The 20,609-nt window shown below is 39.5% G+C and overlaps 1 protein-coding gene across 3 annotated transcripts in view; it reads left to right on the forward strand.

Moving 5' to 3' along the window:
* pkib (protein kinase (cAMP-dependent, catalytic) inhibitor beta) overlaps nucleotides 1-15,878 on the forward strand; it is a 26,013-nt gene extending 10,135 nt beyond the window's left edge. For 2 of the 3 annotated variants that reach the window (XM_026998148.3, XM_026998138.3), the window contains 2 exons: nucleotides 13,317-13,488; nucleotides 14,850-15,878. In XM_026998148.3, the coding sequence (XP_026853949.2) occupies nucleotides 13,344-13,488; nucleotides 14,850-14,938 (234 nt within the window). In that variant the 5' untranslated portion in view covers nucleotides 13,317-13,343 and the 3' untranslated portion in view covers nucleotides 14,939-15,878. Of the gene's footprint in view, nucleotides 1-4,854; nucleotides 4,999-13,316; nucleotides 13,489-14,849 lie in introns of all 3 variants that reach the window. The other variant, XM_026998157.3, reaches the window with a different exon arrangement.
* Nucleotides 15,879-20,609: the final 4,731 nt, after the last annotated feature.

A 20,609-nucleotide genomic window follows, 5' to 3' on the forward strand; every position in this document is an offset into this window, starting at 1 on the left:
AAAGTTAAACAATACAATTTTTTAGATATTTACCTTATATATATATAAAACCACAAGGTCAGTGAGACCTTTCAGTCCTGTCGCACTCTCTGTACGAGGTCAATGAACTCTCCTCCTACTCTCTCATAATAAAACACATTGCTTACTACTCCTTACTACTAATCCAGCTACTGAAAGGTGCATTGTGTAGGTGTAACATTGTTGTCATAACGTCGGGTCAGTAATGAAGGTCACGAAGGTCACGAAGGCCACGATAGCCCCATCAGTCTCTGATGCAACAGGGTCATGCATGCTGCACAGTGGACAATCCCATCCTCCTGCTGTGGGACTCGTCTTTTAATTAGCTTCACTGATAATAACAGAAACTTTGCAATTTTGTGCACCTGCTGGCAATGTTAATTGAACTCAAGGGAACGAGAGTGTATCGTTTGCCACAGTTTATTGTCCCCATAACCACATGCGCTCTGTGTTCTCATTATTGAGGTGCAGCACTTTTGTGTGCATCTTTTTGTCTGAGCTCATCACAATTCCAGCTGATTAAATATATATATATATATATAAATATATATATAATATCTGTATATAAAGTACATATGATGTACCTGAAAGAATGAAAATAACCCAGAGACTAATGAGAAGATCAGGCTGTTGCAGACCTTTAGCAAACCTTCTTCTAGAGCTCATGATTGTTTTTGAGGGAATGTACAAAATGTTACATTTCAGGTTTGACCTTGATAAATAGAACATTTGTCTTAGAATGCATGCAACTCACATCTCTCATAGCATTCTCAGTCTTATTCTCTCTCACTCTCTCAACAGCTGAGGTTCAGTGTGTTTGAGCTTCCCCTGGAGTGTTGTGAAAGCTTTGAAGAATTTTCTGCTGGAATTTTGCTGGCAAGTCCCCAGGGGGGCTTCTCACGCCTTGCACAACTCAGCTCTTATTTAAATGATTCTTTACTATATTATTCTGCAGTTTAAGGCCTGTGATGCATACCGGAGCAAATGATCAGAAATACAGCTTTTTTCAAAAACAAAAGGCTGTGCCCTCTGTGCTCTGTACTGTACCTGCATAAACCTTATGGGTTATCTCATGTGATTTTGAATCACGTGGACCTAACAGCTGGCACTTATTCCTTAGCTAACAGCGCGCACACGTGTACCTGGCACTGATGTATTGGTGGTAGTTTATAGAGGTGAATGCTGTTAAAAAATGTTGCTTTTTATAGTGTAGTTACTTTGTCACGTGCCTTGCGGTGATTACCCTCAGACATCATGGAAGCATTAATGACCTCACGAACACTCATAGCATAAAGAATCATCCTATTGCTCAGTGTTATAGCTTAGTCAGATATGAGGAGATAGAGAACTTGCTGTGCCATCATAAATCACTGGATCTGAGCGAGTCATCACAGACCCTAAAAATAAACAGCAGATCTAGGCTACGAGGCATCCTTAATGTCCTGTCACCAGCCAGCAAGACGTTTTGTACCAGGAATGGCCTGTAACACATGATTTATTGTCTTTGTTCAGCTGCACAGATGTTGACTAAATAGATGTGGTTGCCACACACATAGTGTATAACTGTACAACTCCCAGTTTTTGTCCAATAAGGCCTCTGTTTACACTGATAATTGGCTGCAACAGGATAGATGGAGCAATAAAAAGCCAGGCGTAGCACTCACAAAGAGCTCACAATCGATTTCACCCAGAATCCCTGTCTGGTCATAGAGATAAATAATTTATAAAGGCCCATTGGGGTTGTAGGGGTAGGATGTATCTTATAGAAAATGTGTAAGCATAGATCATCTGGACTGTATTGTATTGGTGCAGTGAAAATGGCATGAGGTGAATCAATGCTAGTAAAAAATCGAAATGGCTAGCTGTATTTAAGATTTGCTGCCTTTATGGAGTATGTGAAATGTTACCATGTTGCTGTGTCAGTAATGTCTTGTTTAATTTAAAGGCATTCTAAAGAATTTAGCAAAATATACCTTATATATTTATTGTATGCCAAATCTGCATGAATAAATATCAGTATTTGACATGGGTATGAAAGGAGCAGGTTAGAATCCCTACTGAACAGTGATCAGTGTTCATAAACCAAACAGCACAGTAGGCTTAAGCTTCAGGATCCATATATATTTTTCATGCTTAACTTGCCATGCATAGGACTGCAATCTGTTACTTAGGCTGTGTGTGTGTGTGTGTGTGTGTGTGTGTGTGTGCATGCGTGTGTGTGTGTGTGTGTGTGTGTGTGTGTGTGTGTGTGTGTGTGTGTGTGTGTGTGTGTGTGTGTGTGTATGTATGTATGTATGTATGTGTGTATGTATGTATGTATGTATGCAATTCCCGCTTTTTGTATGGACTGTTGAGAGATAAAAATAGAACCCTATTTAAGTATTCTTATATTAAAGTGTGTACTGGGTCACAGCACCCTCAGTGCATGTCCATCGGCCAGTCAAAGAAACACTGCCTCCCCCAGGATAAACCGCCATCACAACCATGAAAATATTAGTTTAGAAATGAGAGCAAAATGGAGAAAGCATCAAAAAGCACAAAGGAGGGGCCAAAAAGGCATACAACAAAAAGAAGGTGTTTCAACAAGATACTTAACTGTCAGAGTGAGAAGCAGAATGGCCAAAGTACAGTACGTTCTGAGTACTGTATTTAGTTAACTAGCTTGGTAAGTTAGACAGCTCGTTCAGTCTGTCGACTGAGAATAACTTTTGGCCCCTTCACTTTGGCAGCTGTTTGTAAAATAAAATTGAAAACACAGTTTCATTCAGGAAATTAAACTTTAGGAGTAATTTTGTCAATAAAACAGTGCTTACTGTTATTCAGAAATATACGTCCACAGTAACTGACAGTAGACTTATTTATTTCAGACAAATGTGAAATGACAGAGTCCATACTAAAGCCCACTGTGTTCTCTGACCAGTAACACACCTTTATGATAATAAAGAATTAAAAAAGCAGGAGTCCTGACACCTTCTGTAGATTTGAAGTAAATTGTGTGAAGAGGCCAGCATTTATTTTCCCGATGAAACATAATAATAATTCTTTAAATGCGTGCATTTTGAATGGTTGCCTTTATGTACTTCTTCTGTGGTGTGTTACAACATCACAATAGAGCCTATTTTTGCATAGACTTCTAGGAGATGTCTAGTCAACTATCTGGTTCAAAGAGACTGAGCTAATCCCTGAGGGGCATATGTTGCCAGCCTAGTTTAAAACCAGATTTAGCAGGTCCAAAAGGAGCAAGAAAAAGAAGACTTTTGTATGATTTGAATGATTTGATTATGAAATGTGAAAAGCAGGTGACTTCACAACAGTATAAATTATGATTCATAAATATATACAGAATAAGACATAAAATCCAGATTTGATTCAAATTTAGTCAAACATGACTGTTGCATTTTATTTGCTTACATTTATTTTACACTATAGAATTCAGTAATTTTCCCTTGTGCAGTGCAGTCGGTTTTGAGGAACAACAGTGACCTTTGTTAGTGTTACATTTATAATGTTCATTTGACTCTCGAATTCATCATAATTTTAATTTTAATAATTTTGATCTTCAGTCTTCCACCAGCATGATAATAGATTTTTTTTTTTATGTGGTTACTGGTACCATGGCAATGACACTGGAGATTCTAAATGAACACACTCAGCACACTAATTCATAGGGCTCAGCATGACTCATTGGATGACCCATTAGGTGCCAAGCAACCCTGCCTTTTTCTCAGTTTAAATAGGCTTAATGAGAGAGCGTAGTGTACTGATCAGAACAGAATATTAAATGTATTTATATAAATCCCCGTCTTACCCTTCTGGTGGTTGAGTCATACACGTTTCCTCACACTTCTACCAGAGACCTGGGAGACTGAGCTGCAGTGCAGCATTTTGACTTTTCTCAGATTGCCCTCTTCTGGACTCAGGTCATTGTTGTCATTCCTGGGATCTGTTTGAGCCACTCAAACTCCTCCATCTTAGGGGTGACAGCCAACCCCATCACTGGGACAGCCTTGGTGTTAACCTTTCATATTTGTCTGTTTCCTTTTTCACTCACTAGTATTTCTTTATATTGCTTACATTCCTTCCTTTGAATGATTCTGTCACTTGGGTTTGCCACATCTATTACCACTACTGTTTTCTGCATCTTTTATTTTCTCACATTGCCTGGTTGGGTCATGTGAACCTGATTTGCCTACTATCCACAGCACTCAAGATGATGAATCACATATAATCTGTGTATTTTTCCTGCACCCTGAATATGTGGCCTTCATCTCAGAGATTCCAAGTCATCAGCAGAAGCTATAAATAGGCATAAATGAAAGATTTTTTTTTTCATCTGGTCGACCATGCAGTTCATCTTCACATCTCTTTTAGTTCACCACCATTAAGTATGTTTGTATTTCGGTCTTCGCCACAGACAGTCGGAGGTGAATGTACTCAGTGCCCAGTTATTCTTATGCCCTGCATGTGCTGTTATGTAGAGAATTGCATTCATAACTATGGTGATAGCTTAAGGCAGCAACATAATGATAAACTAATAGCCTCTGTCCATTAGACACAGATGTGTTAACTGTATTACTGGTGGAATGGATGAATTCAGTTAGAATAAAAAATGTACATTTTTTTTAACACTTGGCCAATAAATTTGGACACTTTTTGAATCCTAGAAATGTCTAAGTTTCCATGTGATTAAATCTGGAACTAGGCAGATGTTTTTTGTATGATGTGACGAGAATACTCGTTTTCAGACGCGGCAGGAGGGCTCCTATAGCCACATGTGTTCCAGCTCCTCTCTGCCCAATTATAACACACCAAGAGCTTCCTTCTCCCTTGTTTCAGCTGCAGGTCAAACATCATGTCTGACCTCTTGCCTGGTGAGGAGCCAAGCTGACATGTGCATTTAAGTTTGTGTGGCAGTAGAGGCATGTGGAAAAACTGGACCAAACTCCGCAAAGTGGCTATAGGTATTCTCATGAAAATACGGTAAGCCCCCATGTATGGTATACATTTATAGTGAAGTTATAAAAAAAAGCTTTTTCTTTGCATGCTTAAAACAGTGTTTCTTATGCCTTTGTTCAGTAAGAGGTGTTTTGAACCCCACGGTCCAGTGAATATTCAGTGTGATTTTTGTCACTTTGTTTAGTGTTTGTAACGAGCAGGTCCACCCAACATGATTTACTGTGAATGCGGCGTTTCAGATGTTTTCGGGGACAGAGTGGAGGTGTAGATGGTTTTTGTGGATATATTTTCAGTATCTGCTACCCTGCAGGCAAACTCAAGTCAAATGGTCTCCTGACGAATTGACAAAAGTGACGTAGCTACACAACAGGCCTTAAGTGGCTGACACCTTCAGTAAGGCGATTGTAGTGGGCTAGATATGTCATTGTAGCAAAACAAATCTGATAAATATAAAAACAGCCCTTTTGGAGTTGATGACTGAAATGCTTAAGTTTGGAGTGTCTGACATTTTCTTTCATTAAACACTCTAGCAAACACTGCCTACAGGTTGACAACAGGATAAAAGTGTAGTGTGTTTTCATTTGAACAGCTAAACCAAAGGTGCGCCCACGCAAGCCTGAGTTCGCTCACACAGTTCCAGTGCATGTCACGCTAAGCGCTGCATGGTGCCAGAAGCACAATAGCACCGACCTCCTATGCTGCGCACTCACTTTCCATCGCTCATCCACTTATCTGTGTCAGCATAAGCCTCCTGAGAGCGAGTGCGTGCTGGCAAACCTCTGATATGACCATCTCATTCTAATCTTTGTCAGTTTTAGGGCAAAACACTGACTGGCTTTCACGATGTCCCTGGTTGCAAGGTGGAGGAGGTTTAGCTGTTCTGTAACAAGGCTGACCTAGGGCTCATTAACTAATCAAGTCCTTATGTGTGACAGCTGGTTATTAATTTCAATGAGCACTTTATATGTGTCTAAGGGGCCTTGATATTAAGATAAGCTAAGTAGCTCCAACCAACTACGATATGATCTGTCATCATAATCTATGGGCAAATATGTTTGTATGTTTTACTACATTCCAATTACTTTCTTGAGTAGCTATTACATTTATTTGTGGACCTGTGATAATGTTTATATAAGGTCTTATTAGGACCTGAATATGAAACAGCCATGTGCAACAAATCACTATTAATAAATTCTTATTACCCAAAACTCACCATCATTGTAAGACTATCTTTATGCAGAAGTGTTACAGGGTCATAGCTTTAGGGCTTATCTGAAAAGCCCCCAAAAAAGGTAAGCAACATTGACATTATAGCCAATGATCATTATGTTACCAAGTAAGTACAGTGTGCTTGAGCAGTGCTCTCTGGTCTTACATGTTCTGTTGTTCTGTCTCTAACCATAACCAAAGTTTCCACAGGGCATTGCAGAGCTCTGATAACTGAACATCTGGTCTGGCACTGGTCCAAAGAGAGGACATATCCCTTCCACCAGAAAACAGAGCAACTCCGTAGCACCCATTCTGAAATCAAGCATAGGAAAACACTGCAGAGATTTATTTGACACAGACCACAGAAATGTCAATGTAGCATTGCAATTATTTTACAGAAGTGAAAGAATACACACAGTGTTTCATGTCTTTGCTCTCCATGCAGCTTATCGCTTTCTCTTCTAGAGCTGGAGAGCCCATTTTCAAAGAGCCTTTAGTACTCCATTAAACTAACCACACCTAGCTCTCTGACATCAGGGTGGAGTAATCACATTATTGGTGTGGCTTCCACAGCTCCGCCGCTTTGGTTGTCACACTGACTATGGCTGACTTTCCCTTACACCTGAATCATACCCTTGGGTCGTCCTCTGTCTTGGCGCCACTAGTCTCTTCTTTTGTCATTGAACACATAAAGACCGATTTGCAGTGCTAATTTGAATAACCATGGCCACTCCAAGTAGTGTGAAGTTGTAGCCCCCTCCTTGGTGACAACTTGTGTGTGCCCATCTCCTGGAAGTTGTCATGGACTCCTGAAGTAACTGCTTATTACTGATAATGCACCACAGTTCTCGTCCCATGAATCTTGACTGCAAGCCTCTTTAGCGACATCTTTCCTATATGATATGACATGATATGGTCATATTGTGAGGAGGGGGCTTCTGGATTCCATGTGTCCTATGGGACATTGCCTGAAAGCACTTTCAGCATGCAAACATCTCATAATCCATAATCCAATACATAATCCGTACGACAACATATATAGATATGTGACCCCACCGGGAATCTCTATGCTGGTTATGCTTCAAAAAGCAGGGCTCAAACTAGAGCTACAAATGTCAGATCTGAAAAATAAACTTCTTTGAGCTCCTGATCAGAAAACTCAGTCTTGAGTTGACCAGTAAGGAAGTTGGCCAGACTCCTTTAGCAGCTGTATCCAGGTTTAAAACTCTGAAACAAACCAGCTGGCACCAGAGTGTGTTAGAACTCTGCTGCTCTAGATCGGCATGGCTCATAGTCATGCGCGGCGGGCCTCTGATTCAAGCGGTCTGGAATTGGCCATGTTTCCTCGGTGGTAGGATTGCATTTGCAATTCAGAATTGTCTGAACTTTTCACCCACAGATTTGAACTTTACTTCTTCAGACCACATCTTTTGACTTTAAAAATAGGAAATCTGACTAAAAAATAGGAAAATCTCCCCTTCATGAAGGGGAACCTTTGGGGTATGTCAATATTTGCATAATCCTACCTCCTGTAGGCTCTTTGTAATGGTCTGTTAAGTAGGGTTATGTATAACTTGGTGAAATGAGCTTTATTTAAACTACCATTTGCCCATGTGGGTGTGCAAACTTTCATGCCTGATGGTTGTTAGGCAGCTGTTGGTTGTGCTTGCCTGGACATTAGACATCCAGATAAAGTTACATATGTTCAAGTACTAATTGAACATAACAGATGATTCCCTCAACTACACTACGAGACTGACTGATGGATGTTAGAACAGTTGCTTGTCTTGTGCAGAAACCTTTCTCTGTGCTTTCACATGTTGTCAGTGTGTTACAGACCATTTGTGTTCCTTGGTGTGGTGTGGTGTGAAGCTTACTGCCAATGACTCATTTCAACCCAGTGTCTAGTCATTAACTGTATTAGTACTCTCCTTGCAACAAATGATGGTGCGTTACTGAAACTAAAAGACAGAAAATACATCCTGCTTATCAGCAATTTGGTATCTTGCACTGCCATTTTTAGGTCACTGTTATAAATAAATTGGTAGCTGCCCTCTTTATTGCCCTTCCTGATGAGATCCAGAAGTGGAAATAAAATACTAGATGACAGTCTCAATGCAATATGGACATTGACAGACCACAGGGGCCTCATTTGTCATACATGGCCAGTCATTTGAAGGTCATGTCCCATGCTGTCTCTGCTCATACCAACTGAGAAACACTTCTGCTATTAGTGCTAGTAGTCCGTATAAGATAGTGAAGGAGCAAAAATACAAACTTCTGAAGTTCTCGCTACCAAAGGACATCCACAGGGAATCAGCTCTAAAATGGCTTCCCAAGGCCTTGTGCTCAGTGTCACTACCTGTGAACAAACAAAACTAGATTTTCAGCATCATATTGGTTCATTGTGCAGAGAAGAAGCAGCTGATCCACTGCGGCAGTTTCCATCGGGATGGCTGTTAAAAATATGTGTCCTTTTCATGGAGGAGTTGCTAATGTAGGCCTGTGAAGTCATTTCATCTTATCACTGTTCTTTCAAGGCTGAATATGTTGAAAAGATCCTGCCAGTGCTGCAAAGGTTGTCTTAAATGCCATTTTTATATGGACAAGCCCACAGATGCACAGAGAGGCCAACAGAGAGAGAGAATGAATCTCCTGAGAGAAAGTGGTGGTTGTGTCCATGGATAAAAGAGGTGGTCAAGGCCCAGTGCTCACTGTTGCAGTGCTGAGATTAGCTTGCCTTGTTCTTGGTACTCAGAATGGAGAGGATTCAATAAGAAGCTCTCCTTTTCTTCCTCCCAGTCTTGCAGGGACAAAGACTCTGCTTTAGTTTTCATTTCTTTTTTGGTCCTGTTATTTTAATTGCTGCTGTTTTCTGCCTCATAGGAAAAGCAGTCATTCGGCTGATGCTATATGAATAATGTTAAAGATAAATATACATATTCAAAACTGCCTTTTTTCCTCCAAATAAATACCTTGTCAGGTAAAGAACTCATTAACATACACTGAATGATCAGTCACTGTCTAAAGTGGCGCTTCATTAAGAAAACTAGGATGAATGCATTATACATCTGTATGAAGTCCATTATTATTATTGTTGTTGTTGTTGTTATTAGTGATAGTATTAGAAGTAATACTGTTAGTAGGGGTTATTTTTTATGGTCACAAAATATTCAGCTTGAAGTGGATAATAAGTGGATAATAATATACATATTGTGTGATTCACAGTAAGTTATTTATAAATTATACATAATATGCAATACTATAGTGTAACTACCAGAGATCTACTAAAACTACTATAATGTAACTACCAGAGATCAACAGGTTAGTTTCAGATAACATGGCTTTGCATGGATTAACATTGGATTAATCTTCTACAACTACTTGTTGTAATTTTAGAAGGTAATACTGACTTTAAAACCTCAAGTACACTTGTAATTGTGCTGTATCAATGTAGTGTTTTTAAATTATTCTTCAGTGTATCAAGGCCTTCCATTCAGCCTCAGTTCTTTAGTGCTGTTCCTGGTCACAGATGTGTCTATAAACTCTCAACAGGGCTAATAAACATGTCGAGATAAATAAACTTATGTCGAGACACAAGTGCAGGTGTGTGTAGGTTTGCGCAGCACCAGCCCTGCTGTTTTCAACACATTCTTTACAGATGGCATCATAACTCAAGCTGCTAACATGAGGTCATGAGTATCATAAGTATAAAAAAACAGTTTGATCTGGGTAACTTCTGGGTTTTTGGGGGTTTTATTTTGGCCGGGGGCATGAAAACACACACACACACACACACACACACACACACAAACACACACACACACACACACACACACACACACACACACACACACACACACACACACACACACACACTACCAGACAAAGGCAGCTGAGCCTAGCACTGGTCACTCTCTCAGCTGGTGGTGAATTAGCACAGCTTGGTTCTCTCTATGTCCACAACAGCCTACAGAACTGTTCTGGAAGACAACCTATAGTGAGTGCCTCAGGCTGCCCACACATGCATGTGCTATAGCTCAAAACACAAAAACACACACATACACAGACACAGCCTTCTTGCCAAAGCTATCTCAAATCCCACAGTAAGCCCTTAAGGATCTCTCCCTTAGTAACAGAACACAAGGATGAGTTAGGTTCAGTCAGGTTTTTTCCAAGCCACTGCATTATAATTCCTCAGCAACATCACAGAATGTTGCACAGAGAGCTGAAACTCCAGTGGCCATTGTTTTATCATTGAAAGTCAAAGCATGCATTGATTATAGTACTATCAGATCCCTATAATGGCTGAGATTTAAGCCTGAGCCATGTACTGTTGACCCAGTTACCACTGGTCTTATGACGAGGTTGTTGTTTTTTTAAATATAAATAAATGTGGGCTAATTCTCAGAATAGGTACAGCTGACCAATGGGACTTATTTAGATTTTAAATCTTGCTCCATCCAACAGGTGATTATCTCCTCAAATATCTCTGCTGGGGATATAGCACCACCATTTTGAATGGTTAGCAGGTTTTCACTCAGAAGAACCAAACAGGAGAGAGAGAGAGAGAGAGAGAGAGAGAGAGAGAGAGAGAGAGAGAGAGAGAGAGAGAGAGAGAGAGAGAGAGAGAGAGAGAGAGAGAGAGAGGTGCATATGTGGTGCATATACATAAATAAAGCCACATATTGTCTTAGCACACTTGAACAGAAGCACTTTGCTAATATTTCAGAATCAATAAACAACAAAAACATCTATATATTATATGGAGAATATTTATATAATATATGGTGGATGTTGGGAGAAAAAAAAGACTAAATAATGTAACATTTTCATTGTTATTATTTATTATTGACATCTTTCAATGCTATACCAGTCTAAACACTATCAAAGCAAATCTGTTGGGCATAGTAACGTAATGCACTCACCCTGTTGGCCAACATTTTGGTCCTTTATGTGTGCACCTGATCCAATAAGTAATATTTTAATTCAGTTTCTGCCTGAAAGATAATTTGGTATATTATACATTCATGTAACTGAGGGATGGAAAAGGCTTAATTGCCAACTTGGATACGTCACTGTAGTGCTGTTGATTTCAGAGAGTAGAAGAGAACTGCAGTTTTACTGCTACTCTCCAGAGCCAACTAACATTGTGTTTAATTACAATAGAAATAGCAACCTCTCTGAAATGCACTGGACTGAAAATGGATTAAAGGTTAAAAATATTTTTCCCTAGTTATTTAAGAACTCTGTACTCTAAAATATTGGATTTGAGATGAAGCAGTGATTTTGACTTTGACACTTAGTGCAGTCATTAAGCTTTAATTTGCCAATATGTAGATTAATAAACCATAGCATGCAGTTTTTATTCATCGTCCTTATTTTAGGGGATGAACAATAAATGGACAGTTGTCTGCAGGCCATTTGATTCATGGCCTGCAGGGTGTTGTTACAGCATCAGTTCGTGCTGGAGACAGCTTATCAAGGACCTACAAACGACATTTGCGTCTGGGGTGTGTCACCAGGGGCATCTTGAGGCCAACAGGAGGCTGAAAATCTGAATAAATCAGAGACAGAGCCAAACACTCTTGAACCAAGAACGCAGCGGTGGGCTTAGCAACAACAAACATATTGGCACCGCATGGCAGGCCACAATTGTGATGATCAGTATAATCAGTTTTGTTGAGGTGACCAATGCAAATTATATCTTAGATATTCAAAAGTCAAAATTGCCAATATTTTCAGCAACTATTTCTGTTTTTGCTGATGTTTTATTAGTTAGAAGGAATATGCAGAAGATTCATATATTATGATTTAAACATTGTACCACAGTATTGTTGGATATTGTTGGATACTGCTGCATGATGGTGGTGGTCAAAAGCCAATCACATTCCAATTCTTTAAATTCTGGTATGAAACTGTTCTGGACTCAGATTGGCATCATGATTTATTTGGACATAGAGACATGCAATGCTGCACCCCAACAGAACCTTAAACTGTTCTGTAGATTCACAAAATACATTTCTCAAGAAATGTAACTATAAAAAGTGCCCTACATATCTTAGAATTTCTGCCGAAGGGCTGTGAGAATATTTTCTTCATGGATTTTTTTTTAGTACAGTCATAATTTATATATCAGTTTGCATGCCCTTGCAGTTTTCAGCAGTGTTTCCATGGTCTACATGTTGTAACTTTGTTCACTCAGAATTATTTTCTACATTTTTCTACATAAACCACCAGTATACTTATGAGCTTTTAATACTACATTGTTTAATTTTTTTAAATTTATTGTTTAACCACGATTTATTATTTTATTTTCTAATATTTTAACACATACAGTGTCATCTATGGTTTTGCTGTTGGTGTGTTAAAAACCTTTCATGGGTAACTAATTCAGTGCTTTTGTTTTAGATCAAGTGTTCTCAGTTCTGGTCCTGGACCCACTGCTGCACATAGTTAAAGCATTCTCCACCCCAACACACATAATTCTGCCCATTAAGTCCAATGAACTGATGAGCTGGATCAGATGTATTGGGTTTAAGACAAATTTAAAACTACAGGGAAAGTGGATACCCAGAACCGAAACCAAGAGCTCCTACTTCTCATAGCTCAGATCCAGTAGGCCTGTTAGACTAAAAAAGCCATTATACCAGTGTGTGTCTGGCTAAGCAGTTTCTAGATTAAATAAACATAAATAATTTAGAAGGCAGGAAGATAACGTTCTTTATTTTTTTGGTTGGTTGTTGGTTATGGCCCTATATTTTAAACAGCCATTCTGAAAGCAGTCTTAGCTGAGTTCTGCAACACTTTTTAAGGATGCAGAACCTCTTCTTCAAACTCATCCATTTTCTGTGTTTATGTATTCAGTACAGTTTGTGTATTCCAACTGGCTCGTTTACACGAAATATTTACAATGAAACTCAGATCATTGTTCTATTTATAGTGTTGTCATGGCATCAGATGTCTTAGACAAAAGGCAGAAAAGAGAACTGAGATAAAGATTTTCTGATTATGAATGAAAAAGCCTGATGTCTTTCTATCATATTGCTGGATGAGTGCTCCCATATATTTATTTTTATCAAGAATTCTACATGCATGGATAAATGAATGCAAAGCCATCTGTTATCTTGCAGATGATGATATGAGGAGAAAGTCCAGAGATGACTGATGTGGAGCCTGTAGTTACTGACTTCGCCGCCACAGGACGGACCGGCCGGCGGAACGCCATGCCGGATATATTAGGTTCCACTGCAGGCCCTGGAGCAGCAGACCTGCCCAACAAGCTAGCCGAGCTTTCTGTCGGAGGTATGCTACCTGCTGGACAGTAGCTTCTATGTCATCATCGTAGGCAGGGGCGCCCATCTGTGGTCCTGGAAATCTACCTTACTGTATAGTTTAGTTCCCATCCTAATCTAATGTTCCAACCTTGATTACCTGATGCAGTAAATCAAAACCTTCCATAGCATGTGGATATTAGAGGCAGTGGTTGGAACTAAACTCTGCAGGTTAGATATTCAAAGCCAGAGCTTGATACCTCTGAGTTCAGCTCAGGGTGGTCACTGTTTTCAGATTCCTAATACAAATTGAAGTAATGACAAATTAATACAGTCAATGTAAACATGCAAGATGCACTCCCACCACTTGTGGAGATAACCTATTGCACTGTTTGGATCTGACAAAGACAAAAGAGTGTTTGAGAGGCACTTTGCTGAGAAGAGAAAAAGAGCTTTTTGTCATTATAGAAACACTTTGCTCAAATGGTTAAGTGGTTTCATGTGGTTTGGCTATTGTCCATTGCTGTTATCAACAGGGTGTTTGGAATTCAGGCTGCCAGACAGCACAGTGAAGATTCAGTTGTGCTTGTTTTGGAGCTGTTGGTAGGAAAGAAAGTCTGTGACATATTTACTTCCTGATTGATTGATTGATTTACTTATTTATTTAATTTTGCACTAAAATGTTTGAGGGCAAAGAAGTATGCTGAAAGTAGGCTTAGTATAAAGGCTTACATTTGTGCCTTTTGAAGCACACAACGTCTGAAATCAAATCCCAATGCCATCTTTATCAAACCGTAAAAAGACATATGTGGTAAGTAAGTGTGAAGTCTGGATTTGGTCTGTTATGGAGAAATTTTAGTAATGAGCCATTATTCCTGAGTCATCCTCAAATACAATAAAGTGCTTTCCTTTCATACTATTGAAGTGATTTCTACATAGCCTTACCCCACCCAGCTGGAGCGTAGAGAGAATCTATAAGTCCGACTATAGGAGAGTAATTCACAGCACAGGATTCACTCAGGATTCCCAGCAGGTGAATGTTTGACTGCCGTAAACGATGGTCCATTAGTGGTTTGTGGCGTCAGCCACAAAAGATTACCAGCTAAACAAGACAGGAAGCACTGCAAACAGCAGGGTATTTAGATCTCATTTTGCATATCAGAGAAATCCTACTTTCAGCATCTCAGCACAAGAATCAGTGTTATGCTTTTAAGTCAATGCTGTCACAACTTCACAGTTTTTCTAGAATAAAAGAATGCTCATAGCAGTCAAATAAGGAAAATAATGTCTGTTAACTAAAATGTTTTACCTCCAGAGGCAATGAAGAGTTGCACTTAGCTTGTAAAGGAATACAGTCTATACTTTATTTCCATGTGGATGTGCTTTTCACAGATGAAGGGGAGCAGGAAGGAGAGGGTGCATCTTCAGGTGTCAGGGCCAAAGACTCTGCAGAGGATGAGGTCAAAGCCGAGGACACATAAGTTCAGCCTTCACAGTGGTGAACCAGACCAGAGACACTGCGAGCTACCTTGCATCCAACCCACTTGACCAGACTACTGTTATTTTACTCTCTGTGCTATGCAAGGGCAGCACCACCCGTGGATGATGCTCTGATGGAGGCCAGTGGAGAGGAAAACCTTTTCACAGAGTAGTCCCCTGGAAATGCCCCTGCCCTAAAGTGTCATCAGATGGTTCATTTCCTACTTGTTAGTGGATCTAATATGGCACATAAAGTCTTAGGAGGCCACCACAGGAAGAGCATAATGGTGAACTGATCTGAGTGTCATCTAGAAACACATGGGACATTTTTTCCAAATGAAAAGGTGAGCTTTTGATTTGTTTACAGGTATTGCCACTGAATGTTGATGTGTAGTTGCAAGAATGTCTCTTTTTTTGCACAACACCACCCCCCAAATAAAAAACATTCCATTCGGTAATGTAGAAGTACAATTTTTAGCCTACCTTACATTTGTTTAGTAATATATTTTGTTTTCTTACTGTAAAATATGTTCACATTGTTCATATTTCTGTGAGAAGACGTTCTGGTTGTAAATATGGAATTGTACATTCTATTTCCTGACTTCACTGTCTGATGGTGTTGAATGTTTTGCTTTGTGGCTGACATTTTATTGTTGATACTGTAAACCTCATTTCTGGTTGCTGCAGCTATACTAGAGTATCTTTGTTCAAGTGCTGTCAAAATCAAGGCAAAAAAAAAATTTTAAGAATGATTCTGTCAGCATACAAATTATTTTGCTTTCTTTTTCAAGCGCTGTTAATATAGACATCAACTGTGTGAAACTGAAAAAATGCAATTTCTTCTGTTATTAATCCTTCTTATTGTCTCGTTATGAATCCCCTTTGTTGTAGGCTACATACAAAATGACATTATACTGTAAAATAAATCCTTTGCTTATTTTTTATAGTTGTTTTTGGCTCAATGGTTGTAGATCTCTAACAACTGGTGTCTCATTTAACCATCAGAGGGCACTAACTAGTCTCTAATATATGTACAGTTTGTAATGGCCCGATTTTAAAGTTGCCTTATGTCAGATTTGTTTGTTAAAATTCAAAGAAGTTGCTTTAGTGAGTCAAGAGATAAAACTATCTGTTAAAATTTCCATTTGTTGCTGCAAGTTAACATGTAAAGCACTAAATATTCAAAAGTGAGTGCAATAGTGCCAGATTTGAGTTTTTCAGGCCACATAAGACACCTATTAATGCCACACACAGGCTCAAAAAGAAGGCCTGGGTCAATGGGCTAGTGACCTGAGTAGCTATACTGGGGGCATGGCTCACAGTGCACTCACAGCAAGTTAGTGAATGGGAAAGAGATATCGCTAGAGCTACGGCTTTGCAGAGGTGACCAGCTGAAAGCATTCAGGAAGTTATGCTGGTCTGTAAATCATTGGGTAAACAATATGTATTCTCATCACACACACACAAATCTAACATGTAATAGCTAATGTCTCTTCTGTGCATTTTATGCCATTAAATATTTTAACCAGAGATGTCACCAATTCCCCAAACGTATATTGTCCTGCTTTAAGATTTTATACTTATTGTAAAAAAATAAAGAAATAAAAAATAAATAAAAAAGGAGAAAGAAAACTTGAGAATAGATGTCCTGGGGCCATAGCAATTAAAAAGTTAATCTGATATTTCCATGATAAACAGGCCTAAAAACATATACTGGAATTCTGTGGCAACTACAGAAACTTAGCTAGTAATGACAACAAATTGATAAACCTCAAACCTGAACCTCCCTAGCATTTCCAGAGTTTTGCAACAAAATACCAAACTTACAAACAATTAATGTAAGATACTGATTTTGTATATTCATTTTCTTATATCGCATTAAACGCGTTACTAATTTCTGGTGAAGGTTTAATGTGGTAATGTAATGCAATATTGCGGTTGAAAACATACAGTATGTGTAACGTTCCAGCGGGAACAGGCAAGAGGAAGAATGCAAATGCAGGAGGTGTTTTACTAAGCGAAGGTAACAAAACACAGAGGACAAAACAAACAGAGGCAAGGGTGACGACAGTATAGCGGGCATAAACGAGACACAACATACAACCCTGACTTACCAAAATAACCAGAACAAATCAAGGATTAATCAGACGTAGATGAACGTAACAGGGAAAGCCAAAACACGGACTGGAGCTCAGGCACAGACGAGGGGCAGAGAAAACGAAACCAAGGAACGGAACAAGCAAGTCAAGGAAAACAAAGACACGACAGGGAAATACTAAAACAGGGACGCTAGGAGGGTGGCCAATCGTTACAGTATGATTATGTTACGCTTGCAGGCACCTCTGTCCACCTTCAGTAAATCGCTCTTAGTCCTTCCATTTTTGTGTTTTCACATTTTGCTTGGCGCAGTAGGTTAAAAGGTGCAAGTGTAGTATAATTTGTTGTTTAAACATTACCATGCCATCCTGTTCATATCCACTTCATACAACCTACTAGGTTTGCGAAGGACTTTTCATAAAGGAAAACAGTGGGTCCCTTAAAGTGCCAAAGAAGGAGCAAGATAACCTTTTGAAATGCACACAGTTATGCAAAGATTTGAGCAGGGGGGGGGGGGGGGGGGGGGTAAGGTAAAGGATGCATCAAACATCAGTTATGACAAATCAATATCTTGAATGTTGAAAGCAAGATTTTCTTTAGCATTGTTGCTCAATGGATAACAACCTAACTGAAACAGAACAGTTTGAAGGACACATCAGTACAGAAAGCTTGTATAGCTGGCTTCTCAGTATGCTTAGGACATACACGCGTGATATAGCATCAAATTCAGTATGAAAGGAGGGAAGGTAGTGATCTAGACATCTTATTTGACCAAGCCAGTGCTTTTGGACCTGTCCGTCATTCTCTCATCTGGACATCATTTAGTCGTCTGGACAGCATTTAGCCATCTGTACAGTGACTACCTCCCATTTGTGTCTACATGAATGACATCATCACCTTGTCTTCAACCATCACCTGTACAAAGTGTCTGCTGATTAAGCTGAATGCCAACATAACATGGGCAAAGATGAAACAAATCCTGCAAATCCAGGAGCATATCCATTGTCAAAGGAAAACTCATGGACCAGAGAGTCCACATCGACAAAGCAGCAATTCTGATGGTGTCAGAGATGACAGTCAAGAGCCTAGGGTGGTGGTACAACATCCATCTCAAAGACTCAGACCAGAGTGACTACTAAGAAACCATCAAAGGCCTTGCTAGTATAGACAAGACCTTGCTTCCTAGTAAGTTGAATCTGTGGTTTCTGCAGTTTGGTTTGCTACCCTGTCTGATGTGGCCTGTAATGGTCTCCAAAATCGAGAAACTGGAGATGACAGTCAGTTCATTCATCAAGAAGTGGCTAGGTCTCCAGAAATGTCTTAACAGCAACGGCTTGTATGGATATGGTGTTTTGGAGCTGTCTCAAGCCTCACGGAAGAATACAGATGCACCAAAATCTGCTCTCAGGCATAGAGACAATGTGGGACAAGTTCAACAACGAAGAGGTGGGATAGATCAACCGATATGGCATAGGGCAACATCTACCCAGAGAAAAATGCTGTTAGATGCTGAGGTTGCTGAGCAAGAGCACACAGAGAGACATACAAGAACAGTCTCACCATCCAAACAGTGGAGCCAGTGGACTAACTGGGAAAATCTGGAGCATTGGAAGCTCTCCTGGAAGGATTTGTGGGAGATGAAAGGAAGCCGAATCAGCTTCATCATCAGAGCCACCTACATCATGCTTTCCATATCCATGAACCGACATCAATGGGTTGGAGAAGATCCTTCATGTTCTTTTTGTCAGACCCCAGCAATGTTAAGGCACATCCTCATTGGCTGCAAACCTAGTCTGTCCCAAGGCTGCCACATCTGGAGGCACAACCAAGATCTTCAACAACTGGATATTACTTTGGAAGAAAGGAGATCTGCCCTCAATGCCCTCCCTCACCTGGTTATTGGATTCATAAATACCATCCCTTTTGTAAGGGAAGGACAACCTCCAGTGGAAACCATCTACAAGAAAGGAATCAACCCTCCTGGACCCTGCCCAGGACTGGAAGATGCAGGTTGCTCTAAATCAGAAGCTAATTTTTACACAAGAAATCATCAGTCTTATCACCATAAATCACCAGTCTTAGGCATGATCTCTTGGTCAACCTTATAGAATCCCTGTTCATCAGGGAGTTAACTGTGCCATGGGAGGTAGTAGTTGATGAAGTGCATGAATGCAACATTTTGATTTATGCAGACATAGCAGCTGAGGCAGAACAACAAGGTCGGCATACCCAGGTGTTCCTGGGTGAGGTTGGGTGTAGAGGGCTTGCAGTCACTTTGCCAGCCAAACCTCTGAAGGGGGTGAGAGTATGAGGGCAGGCCAAATTGCTATCAGACGCTGCTGAGCGAAGCGGCAAATGGATTTGTTTGAAGAGAAAGGAGTTGGTTCAAAATGACAAGCAATGGGTGAAAGCAGAGGGGAACACATCTGTGATGTCAGGTGTTGTGGGTCTTGGGGTGTTGAGGGTCTATCAATAAAACACTGATGAAATAGGGTATCCACCTGATTTCCCCAATGAAGTGATTCCCCCCACATCCATTTATCGACATAGTTCTGAATATTGAGGTTATAATATCAAATCCTATGAGCTTGACCTATTATTATATATTACTGAAACTGTGACTTAAATATATTATATAGTTTGGAAATGTTTGTCATTTTAAGTAAATACATTTCTGTTTTGAGCATCAGTGATATCTCCTAGTATTTTCTATTCACTGTAGAAATGTAAAATGTAATACTTTGCTGATTCACATGGCAACATGTGAATAAGGATAGTACTGGCACTTTTTTCCACTTCAAGCACTGGTGAGGTGTGATTGAAAGAGAATTTCTCTGCCCTCAGGACATACATATGCAAAATATTACATTAAAAATTAAAAACAAGATGCCTTTTGTGCAAGGTTGACAGAATCTAACTCATAGTCAAACCTAATTCCTCCTAAGTCTGTATAAGTAACACGTTTAATGACGAATTATATAATACAACACTCTGACAAATTACATGTCAAGTGAAAACCATTGTAGTCCTTTAATCTTCAAAGAAATTCATGCACATTGGTGAAAGTGCAGTTTGGCTACAGCTCAGTATCTAGACTTGTATTTGTTTTATTTATCTTTTAGTCTGCATACACTGTGTTGAGAGGGGCAATTCCGTGCCACTGAAAATAAAAAACAATGTCAAAGCAATGAGGCTTCTTAGTGAGTCATGTGTCATCATATACTACATAATATAACAATAATAACATGAGGTGCTACCGAACACTTTACTTAAGTTAAATATCTACAGAGCTGGCCAAACCCATGGAACTTAGGCTCAAAGTGTAACATTTACATTTACATTTATGGAATTTAGCAGACACTCTTATCCAGAGTGACTTACAAAAGTGCTCTGTCATTTAGAATCAAACATACCAATGAACTAGAATACTGTAGAATACAGGGGACGAATGCTCATACCTAGAAGTACAAAATACATAAGGTCTATCTTAAACAATGATAAGTGCAATAAACAATAAGTGCTAGAGTTTGTTAAACAACATCAACAACATAAACAATACCCTACAATAAACAATAA

This window comes from Electrophorus electricus, chromosome 7, assembly GCF_041902795.1.
Source record: "Electrophorus electricus isolate QZ-2024a chromosome 7, ASM4190279v1, whole genome shotgun sequence".
Lineage (NCBI taxonomy): Eukaryota > Metazoa > Chordata > Actinopteri > Gymnotiformes > Gymnotidae > Electrophorus > Electrophorus electricus.